Raw genomic sequence first — 12,877 nt, forward strand, 5'->3', positions numbered from 1 at the left:
TAAGCCTTAGGGTGGCCACAAATTATGAAAGATCACATTTTTCATATTATATTTACAATCAAATCTTAAGCAGAGAAATTTGATCACGCTGGGCATTTTTATTTTTCATTAGGTTAGGTTTTTTTTAAAGTGGGAATCCGACATTCCCTTCAACATTCCCTGGAGGGAATGTCAGATTTCCTGCTTTATAAATAAAGCAGGGAATATGGGTCATGATCAATATTTCAATTGGATATAGCAGTAAAAATGATTGTGGTATTGATCGATAATCAAACAAGTGTAAAAAACATGAAATACTTATAGATGTTTGCAAGTTTCATTTCTATTTAATTAGGATCGTAATATGGATCGAAAACAACATTGTATACCAAAGTAAAAGTTTTTTTTAGGTCACAACTGTCTATGAGGATATTTGGAGCTGTTGTGTCCAGAGCACAGAAGGTTAATTAAATTATCTTAGATGAGACATAATGGCAAAAAAGAAGATAAAAAACGAAAAGGGTTGGCTTTAGATATACTTTAAATTCCTTGTTTGTTCAACAGTGACAAGATAAGAAAAATACTAAAAAATGATTGCACAATAATGAAAACCTAAATGTAGCAATGATTTCACAAGAAGCCAACCACATGGTTCTGAGATGAGAGGAAATACCATCAGATATCAGTGACACCATCAGTGGCCGTGCACACTAACCCAAATCATGTCAGCTGGGATGGTCTCAGATATGGAGCTCCAGTAGGGGCAGCTGCACCATCACTACCCCAGGGGAGGAGATGGAAGGGCGGGGGTTGTTTCCAGACGCTCTCTTTTGACCTCTTGACAAGGTTTTCAGTTCTGAAAGTCCCGAGTGCTGCAACAGAGAAAAGAAAACACAAGTCACCTCTTTCCTTTTAACAGATCGGCCATAGTGGACATGTGTGTCCTGTCTCATCATACATACGCACCATGGATCTTAGGTCAGACATACATTCCGATACATAGATCCAGTCATCACACAGCTGTTCTAAAATCATAAACCTGATGCAAACTGCGTGCAGAGGGAGCATTTCAAGTCTAATCCAGATACAGGACACAACCAGGATGACAGCTCCAATATGATGCTGATGGGCCCCTGAGGGCCTATCTACCTCAGCAATGGTGCCGACAGAGGGCTGGACACATTCCAGGATTACCTTACAGCTAATGCACAACAGGTGCAATACATATACACCCATATATACACCCATATATACACACACACATATACACCCATATACCTTCATAGATATATGACAATCCTATTTTATACAAGCACACCTCCCAGCCAGGATTTCCCACATTGGAGATGTAAGAAATAATAAAAATAAAGGCTTCTAATATTTCCAATCACATTCTGCAGCTCCCTATGACATTGTGGTGACTGCAGCCCTCCCGACATCCCCTATAGAGATACATGTACCCAGCCTGCAGCCATACACTGCTACCTATCCCGAGATAAATAAAGTGCCTCACAATTGTAATTCTTCCCCCCATAGCTGTGTGTACAGAACCCATTAGGCGGATATAACACGCTGTCACACACATACCTGCAGTGTGGTGAATACATGTCAGCGTTACAGCTCGGACACATTCGCTGCTCTACCTGTCGCTGTCCCCGGACCTACACCGGGAGCCCCTCCCCCAGTCCCCAACCCACATCCCTCCTCCCGGAAGCGCTGGCTTACCCGGATGCGAGGGTTTCCCCTCCCCTTCGCAGCATGGCGTCCATTACCATGGTAGCAGGTCCTGGCCTGGGTCATGGGCTGTGTTTGAGAAGGGAAGCTATTGATTGGCTGTGAGGCGGAGGATATGGAGTGGGCGGGGTGTTTGGGGAAAGGAAGTCGTGTGTCTAAGGTAGAGGTGAGCAGGCTGGGTAAGCTGTATCGGAGGCCGGACACACAGAGGAGTGTTACTGAAAGGCGCCACACACCCCCGGGTACCCGGTACTGAGGCCACGTGTTTATAAATAGGTGAGGAAAAAGATGTGGGGAACACGTGTGCTGCCATAGGCAAACTTTCCACAATATACATGTAATGGCGCCCTATAGTTTTATGTTGGTGTTCTGACTAAAAGAGAAGGGCCTTCCCAAATGTCATTTGTCACCGCTCATCTCATTAATAATCATATGTTTCTTTTATTTCCTTGGTTTAGACCTAGTGGTGTTCTATGCTGGATTCACTTCCATTGCATTGTGTGTGTGTGTGTGTGTGTGTGTGTGTACATTCACCAATGATTCACATGGCTGTGCAGTTCTTTTTCCACAACAAGAACCTTTAGTCCTTTAGTAACAATTACTGCAGGGAGTTATGACAATGCCACATGTGTATTACTTGTCTCGGTAGACACCAATGCAATGTGTATGCATGCACTGAGATTACTGAATGCCATAGCGGTCAGTCTGCATTGTGCCCACATTAAGCAATGTAGTCCATTTCTCTCTCTCTCTCTTCTCTCGTGGGGGGGGGCACAGGTTGAATATCATTACAATTAGCATGCAGACCCCCCTTGGTATAATCTACATAGGATGCTGAGTCTCCATGATTGCTAGAAATGGCATCCAATGAGTAGAATGTTAGATGATGCTGGATGTCCTCCAGCCAGGACTTGAGGAATAGTCTCTGTGACTTAAAGCGTACCTAAACTCAGAAATTTCACTTTACATATATTGTTATACAACCCTTTTATGTAAAGTACAAAATTCTGTCTGTTTGTTTTCTTAAACAAAGGATGCAGCACCACCCCCTAAGAATGAATAGGAGCACAGAGCCTTCTGGTATTCCTACGTCACGCATCCCGGGAGGCTCTGCGGTGCTCCTTCTGCGCATGCCTGAGACTCTCGGGCATGCGCAGAAGGAGCCTTTACGTGAAAAGATACATTTTTTCCTACTTACATCACCTGATCATGTCCTGGGGTCAGGTGATGTAGGAAGAAGAAGACCTTGGAAGAAGAGAAGATGTTGGGGCCCAGCACACCAGCTCAGAGTCGGATACCGGGAAAACGCAGGATCCGATGGAAGACATCTCCGGACCAATTGACTGCGCCCTCAACCAGAGCATGTTTCAGTGAATGTCTGATTCATTGCTTTATAAATAGACCCCTTTGAGGCAATTTAGAATTTATTGTGGGCATAGTTGTCCTTTAGTTGATTTGTTCAATGTTCTCTTTAGTCTTTTATGGGAAAGAAACAAAATCCTAATGACCCCAAAGGGTTCCGTGACAAGCACACAAGTGTCTTTAGGCACTTCACTGAAAAAGTGCAATCTGTTAGGAAAATCCAGTTGTGTGATGTACTCGGACTTTGTTCTGTGCATCACTGACAGAATTCAATTTTTAAAAACTTCTATACATTGCCCGGTTGTCATAAAGTTGTATTTTGTATACTTCCTGGTAAGCATCACAACAAATATTTCTTGACTAATACAATACATTGTAATGTGAGTTTTTACCTCTTTCTACATTCTGGAGAAGTATTGATTGCACTGCTAAATGCCTGAGAATTTATATTTACCTATCAAGAAATTACTGGATTAGTGAAATTAATGTTTAGGGATAGAGATTGCTAGTCCGGATGGATTTTGATGCAGAGCATCCTGCCAAGGATGTAAGGGATATGTTCTTGGTAGCAAAGAGTTAATCTAGGTACACACTTGCAATAAGTATTGTTAGAAAACGAACGACTAACGATTATGCACGATTATTTTGAACGATTGTATTGTGTACATGCTGTAACAATACAATTGTTCAATATAATCCACCAATAGTGTACACACGCTAGAAAGGATTGTTTGAACGATGCAGAAAGTGACATGTAAAGGAGAAAGTGTACTGGAGAAACATCCACGATCACTGAATGACCGTACACACAATAGATAGTGAAGATAGTCGCTCAATCACATCCGCTGGGACGGTTGTTCGTTTCCAGCAAAATCCTCATTCATCTGCGTTATTGGTCAGTCTTTGTGTACTTTTTTTTGTTAATGATTATAGGACGATCGGTTGTTAGTCGTTCGTTTCCAACGATAATTATTGCAAGTGGGTATGCAGCTTTTGAGTTTGATGTTTAGTGACTTCTAGTGCACTTGTCCTTAAACAAACCCCCACTACAATCATGAGTGCAGAGTTTAATGTTGAACTTTTTGTTTATTCAAGCAATCTTTACTATGCATCCTTACTCTATTCCACACAGCCTGTATTCTATTCATTGGTATTATTGCACAAGTTTCTGCAAAAAAATGGCTAATTGCTTTTAAGTTACTAGGTGTTTAATTTTAAATTTTTTAACCTCACAGGAATTCCGCATAATGTCGACAAAATCAAAACCCTGTAAGGCAGCAAACCCTGAAAATTCTGCCTTGGAAAGATGTTTGGGAGTTCTTAAATCTGCAAAGAATGACAGTGAGCAATTTGCTGCACTACTACTGGTAAGACCTAATACATGGATGCAATGAATGCACATGGACCCTCTTTTATCATCTTTCTTTTTATGCCATATATTTCAGATGGGTTGGGGAGGGAATATTTTTACCTGCACCTCTTAAGAAATAGGTTGACTCTATCTTTGACCAAACCTCATTGTGTGTATATTGTTTATTGCCCCCCCCCCTCTTAGTCTTCTGGTAGAGCCATTACATTCATTGTGTTTTTTTTTCTTTTTTTGTATTTGGAAAAAGTCTTATTTCTGAATGTAGCATTCCTATTTTATTTTCGTTTTCCTTTATTCCTTTATTTAAATACTTTCATTGGGGTGGGTTGTTGTAGTTGTGTACACAGGTGTGATTACTTATTTCTCAGTATTTATAAAACAGAGAATCTAATAGTCCCTCAAACATTCCTAGGTCGGAATCAATTCCTGTCATGGAAACACAGGGACCTGGAAGTGAATGTCTTTCCCAGTCCTATAAATATAGCCCATGGGGTTATAATCTGTTTTTATATTTTCATTTGGAAGTATATACTTATTTCTTTGTACCTGATTAGTAATGAAATGACTTTGATCCTTATAGGTGACGAAGTGTGTCCAAGCTTCTAATCTGGATGATGAAACCAGGCACAAAATTTTCGATTCAGTTGGGTTCTCTTTCCTAAACCGGCTTCTTTTCTCAAAATCTTCACTCGATGGATGTCCCGAGTACTTGCTTCGAAGTCTTGGTCTGACTCTGTTGGCTTGTTTTTGCACTGACCCTTCTTTGGCCAACCATCCTCAAGTTTTAAATAAAATTCCCATTCTCAATGAAACTATAAGTGCATTAAGCCAACAAGAAATCAAAAATGAATCTTCTATGGTTGAGGATGCCTATCAATGTCTCATGGGCATCATGGCTGCTGCTGGGGGCATCACACACCTAGTTTCTGGTGGCACAGTATCTTCTTTATGTCAGGCTTATTTAAACCACAGTCCTGGATGGGAAAATGCTCTTAAAATTCTAATCAATTTGCTTAATTCTATGCCGGAGAAATCCTGGAAGAAAAGTCGAAGAGAACTACAACTGCTACTGATTAAACTCTCTGAAGAATTCAATAAGCATGAGGACAGTAACAAATTCTACCTAGCAGAAATTCTTCCAGTGTTCCTACCCCCTACACCAATTTTGACTGAGACTTCTTGGGGTAAAGACTGCCTAAAACATCTTTGTGCAGGTTTATTTAAAGTCCTTAGAAATAGGCTTATTGTTTCCCAAAGAGACCCGGCATTAAAGCTTGGCGCGTGCCTTTCTCAAGGTTATGGTTCCTCTTGGCTTTTGATTGAAAACAGAGATGAGAGGGGGAGATTTTTGTGTTTACTTATAAGTTTGGCTTGTGTTGAGATCAGGATGGCACTGGAGGATCCTAATCCACTCAGTTCCAGACACGTCATTGTTACAGCTTGCTACTCCTTGGTAGAGATGGGCATTCAAGAGTGTGCAAAGGAAGAGGAGCCCCCCATGCTTAAAGAGAAACAGAAGTTACATCTCCTTCAAGTTATACAGGAGGCCTGTGGAGCCGTGATGTACTACTTACAGCAGGTATTTTGTAGTGACATAAACTGTGTGTGTATGTATATATATATATATATATATATATATATATATATATATATATATATATATATATATATATATAAAAATCCTCTTTGTGTAACTTGCATGATATAAATCCTTCTTTCTGTTTAAATGACTGATGGATTTCACTAGTGGGTGAGGTAAAATAAAATAACTCTGTGTTTGGGTTTAACGTGTATCTAAACCCAAGAACAGAACTGTTGCATATTGACGTTAAATTAGTTCTTGTATGTGAAGACTTCATTAGCTTTCTTTTGTAGGACTTGGAGTGCTGCAGAATGTTTGCTCTATATAAATACATAATACTTACAGACTTCGTTATTTCTTCTTTGCTTCATTCAAAGTCCAGAGTAATGCTGGATATTACAAAATAAAAAGAAATATGCATTTTACTTTGCGTTAACCTCGCATTGTCTGTTATAGGTAGTCTGGGAAAAACATGAGGATCCGTTTGTTCTGGCTTGTGTAAGATTACTTGGAGTATGGCTGGCAGAGGAAACTGACTGTCTCAAGCAAGAGGTTATTCAGCTTCTTCCATTCCTGGTACATTATATGAGGACTTTGTTTCAACTGGGTGCTGCCTGTAGAGCTCAGCCTAAAGAAGTGTCTGAAGTGGCATTACTATGCAGCAACTGGGGTGCAGTATGGCCAGGAGACGCCATAAGGTGAGATGTGTGTGTGTGTGTGCATGCGCTTTTTAAATCAACAGGAACACTTTACACAAGTTCTCTCAAACTTATTAAAAAAACATGGAGGACTGTCCATGAGGTGGTAAATGTCGAGCTCATGCTAAGGAATTGCCTCAGGTGGCATTACTGTAAAGCAGCTTGGGGTAGCATAGCCAGAGGAGACCATAAGCTATGAGATATGTGTGTGTGCAATCAATTTTAGGCGTTACAATAAATGATTAAGTATGTAATTTTCATATGACTGGTTTTGATGTAATTATGTTTTTGGCTTGCTTGCCAGATTCCTGCTTCCTGCCATGTGCCATCTAAGTGCAGAAGAAGCACCTCGAAGGATATTAATCTCTGAAGGGGTTCCTTCATTGCTCTGTGACTACTTCAGACATCAGTGGGAGGTGTTTACATCCAAGGATGATATGTCGCCTGAAACAAGAAGTGAGGCAGAACTGAGTATGCAGAGCTGCTGTGGTGTCTTCCTCAACCTAGTGGTGACTGAAGCAACACTTGTTGGGTAAATGTTTGCATGCAGTATGGTCAGTTGTATGGAGAGATGTTAAGTATGAACTTCTAAAATCTATCACCTTTTAGGTTTCCAAATCTCCTAATTGTTTTTTTTTTTTACGGATACTTTTTTAGCCTTTATATAGTCATTTTAAAAAAACAAAACATTTAAATGGAGGAATGTAAGAAGTGGAGTGGCAACCGGTGTGTATGTATAATAAAAATAAAAAGTGCTATTAATGTATCTGGTCATTTAAAGATGCAGGCTAAATTTGGGGAGCATGTCTCAATCTTTGCCTATATGAACACTTTATCTAAAATGCAGTATGTTGTCAAAATGTGTTTACAAAAAGAAGAGGTTGGGTTCAGGTTAATGTGGTGATGCACCATACTAGTGCATTCCATCATTCCATTCCTGGACTATGTAACTGTGTGTTTTTTTTTTTTTGTTGTTGTTTGTTTTTAAGATTGCTAATATTTATTGCTGTACTTAAGGTTTCTTTTTCTTCTCTTACAATAGTCAAGAAAGTTACTTTAGGACTCTGTTGAAGCTTCTGGTAGATTCTCTTCCCATTCTCTTACCAAATGAAGGACACATGACTTTGGTAGCAAATATGTCCACTTTGGGGCTAATGATAAGCCGGTTATTGGCCAACACTCCGGGTATGTTCATCTACTAATAACTGTTTCTTCTTGTGTTCCATGGTACATATTTTCATAACAAATGTTTGATAGGAAATATCAAACCCACCTCCCTAAACTGTCTATTAGCATGACATTAGGCCTTTGCTATGTGCATGGAAGTTATACAGCAAACACATTATTTTTATTTTTACAGGGAAAATAAATTGCTGTTACATTTTAAAGCAATATGCACTTAATAATATGCAAACAACTTTTTCAATGAAATGTAATATTTGCTGTGAGCCATTGAGGACCCCCTATGTCTACATGACTAGAATTACCATAGAAAGAGGTGACTACAGATGGGGCTGTAAAGGTTCTTTCCAGAAAAAAAATGTATTAGTCCACGTATATAGAAGTCAGTTGCCAAGTTTTTAGTTTGGTTTTTGCACAAAGATATAAGGAAGCAATTACTTTAAAAGTAAAGGTGAACATACTGATGTGAGGTTTTTCACAAATTTGAGCACTTTGTGTGAGCATCCGCATTTTTACTATTATTTTCCTACTATTGTATCCTTAACAGTTTAGTTAAAAAGTAAAGGCTGTACTTATTTTTTTTTCCATGGATATTCTTGTTTAGGGTATAAGCTGTTAGTGTATTGTCCAACGTTGAAGTTGTTTAATATTATTTATGTACGCGCATGTATAACTGTGAAAGAATTTTTGGCTTAAAATGATTTTCTTAGTTTTGCAGGAAGAAAAAACAAAAGATTTCTTTGAGGCTGCCATTCAGTTCCTAAGTCATTCTCATGTTGCATCCAGTGATCCTGACACAGGAAAACTTCACATTGTTCTTCGTGAGGAGTATTCTAATGCTTGGGCGGATATGTCTGAATTGTGGTTCCTTGGAGTACAAGCATTCTCTGCCTGTCTTCCCCTGTTGTCCTGGTTGCCCCCACTAGTACTAGAGTCTGGCTGGTTGCATAGTTTGCTGTCTCTCTTGGGCCAGGTTTCACCGGAGTCTGTTGACTTAGAAGTAGTGACTGTGTTGCAGGCCCTTTTCATGGAGCTGGCACGGAGCAACGTCTCTTGCAGAGAACTCATCCAGCAACAAGGAGGGTTGGAGAAAGCCAACGTATATGGCATGGCTGCTTTGGAACAATGCTTATCTGAGATACACTGACGAAAATCTTCATGCAGCAGTAATTTTTCTACATATAGCTTCAGCACTTGTAAAAATTTGAAACACTTATTCTGAACTGAAAAATTATGTCAAGCAAAAAACTTGTTCCCTTTGGTGGGAAAATGGGAATGGGGGGGAGGGTCTGTTAGGCAAAATAAAGTTGTTGTGTTTTTTTTGTTTTTTTTTTTTTTTTGTTTTTTTTATATGAGGATCTATATGTACTGTCTTGCTGAAAGCTGTTTCATCAGGCAGTTTTTTACATTTTTCATACAATAAAGAATTTTGCCTCCTACTGGCTTCGTTAAAATGCACAACAGTGTCCTGCTGGGCTATTACTTGTAGGTTTAACTGGGATTTCTCCCAGTCATCTTCCAGGGTGGGTGCTTAAGATAAGCCAGTAACCACCATGCTGCACATTTGTAACAACTCAATTCTGTACTGGCCAAGAAATGTATGGTTTGAAACTGCAGATCTGCTACATAGACACTTGCAATTTGCAAGTCAATGGCCAAAGAAGTTGCTTTTATAGAACTTGGTAATGTGGCCAGTTTTGTATCTATATTTACATAATTTATAATCCAATGAAATGCTAGATTTAAAAAAAAATTAAACATTAAAAATGAAAATTATCATCTGGTAAGACTTCCTAACTAGGTTCAAGCTTTTTTTTTTTTTTATGTAAACTAGGGTGATCTATTTAATGTTAATGTATTTATTAAAAAGGATGACGGACCCCCCCAAGTAAGCTATTACTTGTTCTATTTCTCGAGCATTACATTTGTGGAATTATATAATGCTTTTTTGGGGGATCCCCAACAAAAATGGCTTGAAATTTAATATTAAACTATTGATTTTACTTGCCTTTTTCCTTCAGTAGAAGTTACTGATGCCTTTTTTAGTCTTTGTTCCCTTTATGAAATTTAAAATGTAAAAATTGAATTAGCTAATTGCCTTATATGTCTTAAAAAGGAGCTGTCACAGATCAAAGGGGCACACATCACGAATGGAACTTGACATGGCAGTGTGGTTTCCACTTATAAAGCAAAACTGTATTTATCTTAAAACCCTTTATTTAAAGCAAACAGTGTCATTTTTTTTGCTTTTTTTATTTAGGTGGTATTGAGTTTGAAACCACGTGACACCCAGGCCAATAGTTGTACAGAGGCTACTAATCAATCTAAAAATGTCTGGTTCATTAGATCATCAAATATATGGTAAAATGTAGCCAGTGCTTTGCTTCCCAACCTTATAACACTTTAACAATGCACAAAAGCACAGCTTAGACCCAAATTTTGCATCCTTCTCAGCCAGGGCCTAGCTATGTGTTAGAGGGACTGAGTGGGTGAGTTGCACACGCATTGCTAGGTTGTATAGGATCCATACATGGCTTATGCACCGACTTGCCATTAAATCTTATAAATGTCAGCTGCTGGCTCCAGTGCTGTTTTTGTATTTATGACATCTGATAACAGCATGAACCTAACTAATGAGTTCTCACAAACTGTATGGCTTTTGACAAAAATACTGTCACCTGCGCTGGAGCTTTTTGTATACAGCTTGGACCCTGGTGCAGGCAAACATGGTATTCTAGATGGCCTGTGATCAAAACTAATACTGCAGTCACTGACCAAATATAACATGGTACAAAGTGTGTTTAACCCACACAGCGAATATACTGTCAGCAATTCTGTATTCGTAAAAATATTGCCTGTGGTGCCATCAAGTCACACAGTGCACACAAAGGAAATTAGTAAGTGGTGCTTTAGGCTTCTTTTCACATCTTTACCAGAATAACTTGTCTTCTTCTTTCTACCAAAACATGATTTTCCAATTTGTAGAGATTTCTACAAATGTTTAACTCCAGCCAAAAGCGTTCTTTAATTTTCTGGATATAGTGAGGAAGGGTAAATAGAGCCATAGATGAGCAGACATTGTCACATGAACAAACCATCCCTGCTACCTGTACCTTTCCTTATGTTAGGTGCTTTTACTTTCATAGCAACCTACCAGTGGAGATTTTGTGAGTAATTTTACATCATTTCAATATACCTGGGGCTACAGTTTGTGACTTTAATGCCCTATTTTTAGCTTGACCGAAATTGGGTAGATTTGGCACAACGGGGTTAGTGACTTCCCTGGTGGAGAATTGACCTCTACCCTTGAATCACTTGGATCACTGATCGTCACTTTAAAAAAGTCTTTATGTTTAAAAGTGGCAATCTGTTATTAAACCATCACTTGGTAAAAAAGCAATTTATTCTAAATAAATGTTTGATACAAAGATTTTACACATCTCCTCTGCACGCTCTTCTTCCCTCTGTATTTCCAGCCTGTGATCTCTTGTGAACATCATAAAACAATGGCTGCCATATGGAGGGTGCATGTTTAGAGCATGAGCTTTGTATGTTTTCAATATATTTGTGTGGCTTTCCCGCAGTTGTTCTAGTTTCCTGCCACAATTGGAAAACATATTGGAAAGCTAATTAACTTGCACACAAATTATTATGTATCTGTCAGTTACACCAACACAGTAGATATCTCTTTTGGATCAATTACTTAAATTGCTGTGGAGTCAGATCTATTAAGAATTCTAAAATAAAAATGGTTCATTCAACTTCCTAGTTCATTATTTAGTGTCTTCCTTGTTTCTTTGGGTAACAGCTCCGCTTTAGGTACACTTTTCCTGTATGAACACCCCATAATGATCACTGCTATGTTTCTTTTTCGCCACACAGGGGAGCTCTTGCACCACATTTTTTAAGGCCAAGCAGTTGTGAAGATATAACCTTACATAACCTCAATAAATGTGAATAATAAAGTATTTTATTTACTTTATTGTTTTTTTTCACACGTCATCAAATACATGTAAGTATATTTTCCATAATGCATATATATTATTATATTTGATGATATCCATCAAGTATATAGGATGCCATTCCTGTCATAGTAGCACAGTAATTTTTCCTTTTTTATTCCTTTTTTTTGGGGATCTGTTCACACCTATTTATTATAGGAAGGCATAGTTGAAGCATGTGAATTTTCATTGTCTTTTTTTCATCAATGGTATTCCCAATGCAATCACCATTGCAGAGCACACATCACATGGAAACTTTTTACTATGAGTTGTGGTAAACTTACTGGGAAAATAGTGCATTAGTAACCCCTGCATTTGAAAAGGCTTCACTCTTGATGTGAATCTGTTGGACTGCTCTGATTATAGTTGTTAGTACCTTACGCATGGATATTGTGTAAATGCATTAAATTCTTAGCCAGCAATCATGCAACATGAGAATCAGCAACTCAAATCATTTTTCAAAAATATTTAAACTGGTAGGCTGCACACATGCAGCTCAATTCAATAATCTTTAAGGGTTAAACCTGTATCGGGAGGCTTTTCTTTGATTTAAATTGGTTTTGCATTGCTTAACAAGTCTATGTTTATGCAAAACGTGTTTTATACAGATAAGTAGGAGGTCAGCGGCACGTCAAATAAACCCATAAATTAATTCCTAATGATCCTAAAGCATCTCCTACGGATGTCACAATGCCCAAAGCCGGTTGTCACAACTGTACCTGTGATTGGTTTTATCTGCTAACAAATATAAAGAAGACCATTCATACCACCCGGATTAAAATAATGCAGTGTTGCATGTTCTGTGCATTGACATGCTGCAGTTTTATTCATTTTAAATAGCATCCTCATGCACCGCCACAATTCTAGTGTTCTCCAACTTACCAAAGTGCATCACAAGGCACAGTGTCCAATGCAATGCGCTATTTTTTAAGCTCTTTTTTGTATACCCTGTTTACAAAATTGCCCGATG

The 12,877-nt window shown here is 38.6% G+C and overlaps 2 protein-coding genes across 3 annotated transcripts in view; one reads left to right on the forward strand and one right to left on the reverse strand.

Annotated features, from left to right (window-relative positions):
- Nucleotides 1-1,687, reverse strand: part of KIAA0319L (KIAA0319 like) — a 49,583-nt gene extending 47,896 nt beyond the window's left edge. Inside the window, exons 1-2 of the mRNA XM_072420377.1 lie at nucleotides 1,567-1,687; nucleotides 695-851 (exon numbers count right to left, since the gene is read on the reverse strand). The gene's annotated coding sequence lies outside the window, so the exon portion shown is untranslated. The remainder of the gene's footprint in view (nucleotides 1-694; nucleotides 852-1,566) is intronic.
- A 125-nt stretch (nucleotides 1,688-1,812) lies between these two features.
- NCDN (neurochondrin) lies at nucleotides 1,813-11,667 on the forward strand. Of its 2 annotated transcripts, none has more exons than XM_072420396.1 (7): nucleotides 1,813-1,989; nucleotides 4,311-4,442; nucleotides 5,025-6,023; nucleotides 6,483-6,724; nucleotides 7,029-7,256; nucleotides 7,767-7,909; nucleotides 8,625-8,790. In XM_072420396.1, exons 2-7 carry the CDS (start codon nucleotides 4,323-4,325, stop codon nucleotides 8,648-8,650), a joined length of 1,758 nt encoding a protein of 585 aa, XP_072276497.1. In that variant the 5' UTR covers nucleotides 1,813-1,989; nucleotides 4,311-4,322; the 3' UTR covers nucleotides 8,651-8,790. The 2 variants fall into 2 exon arrangements, with proteins under 2 accessions (XP_072276497.1, XP_072276489.1); XM_072420388.1 differs by having other exon boundaries at nucleotides 1,825-1,989; nucleotides 8,617-11,667.
- Nucleotides 11,668-12,877: the final 1,210 nt, after the last annotated feature.

This window comes from Pyxicephalus adspersus, chromosome 1 (genome assembly GCF_032062135.1).
Source record: "Pyxicephalus adspersus chromosome 1, UCB_Pads_2.0, whole genome shotgun sequence".
Lineage (NCBI taxonomy): Eukaryota > Metazoa > Chordata > Amphibia > Anura > Pyxicephalidae > Pyxicephalus > Pyxicephalus adspersus.

Bases quoted from the DNA above. Each gene is read 5' to 3' on its own strand.
- NCDN (XM_072420388.1), top strand. From the start codon at position 4,323: ATGTCGACAAAATCAAAACCCTGTAAGGCAGCAAACCCTGAAAATTCT. The intron at 4,443-5,024 runs GTAAGACCTAAT...TGATCCTTATAG, and splicing joins AATTTGCTGCACTACTACTG to GTGACGAAGTGTGTCCAAGC. The intron at 7,910-8,616 runs GTATGTTCATCT...TGATTTTCTTAG, and splicing joins GTTATTGGCCAACACTCCGG to TTTTGCAGGAAGAAAAAACA.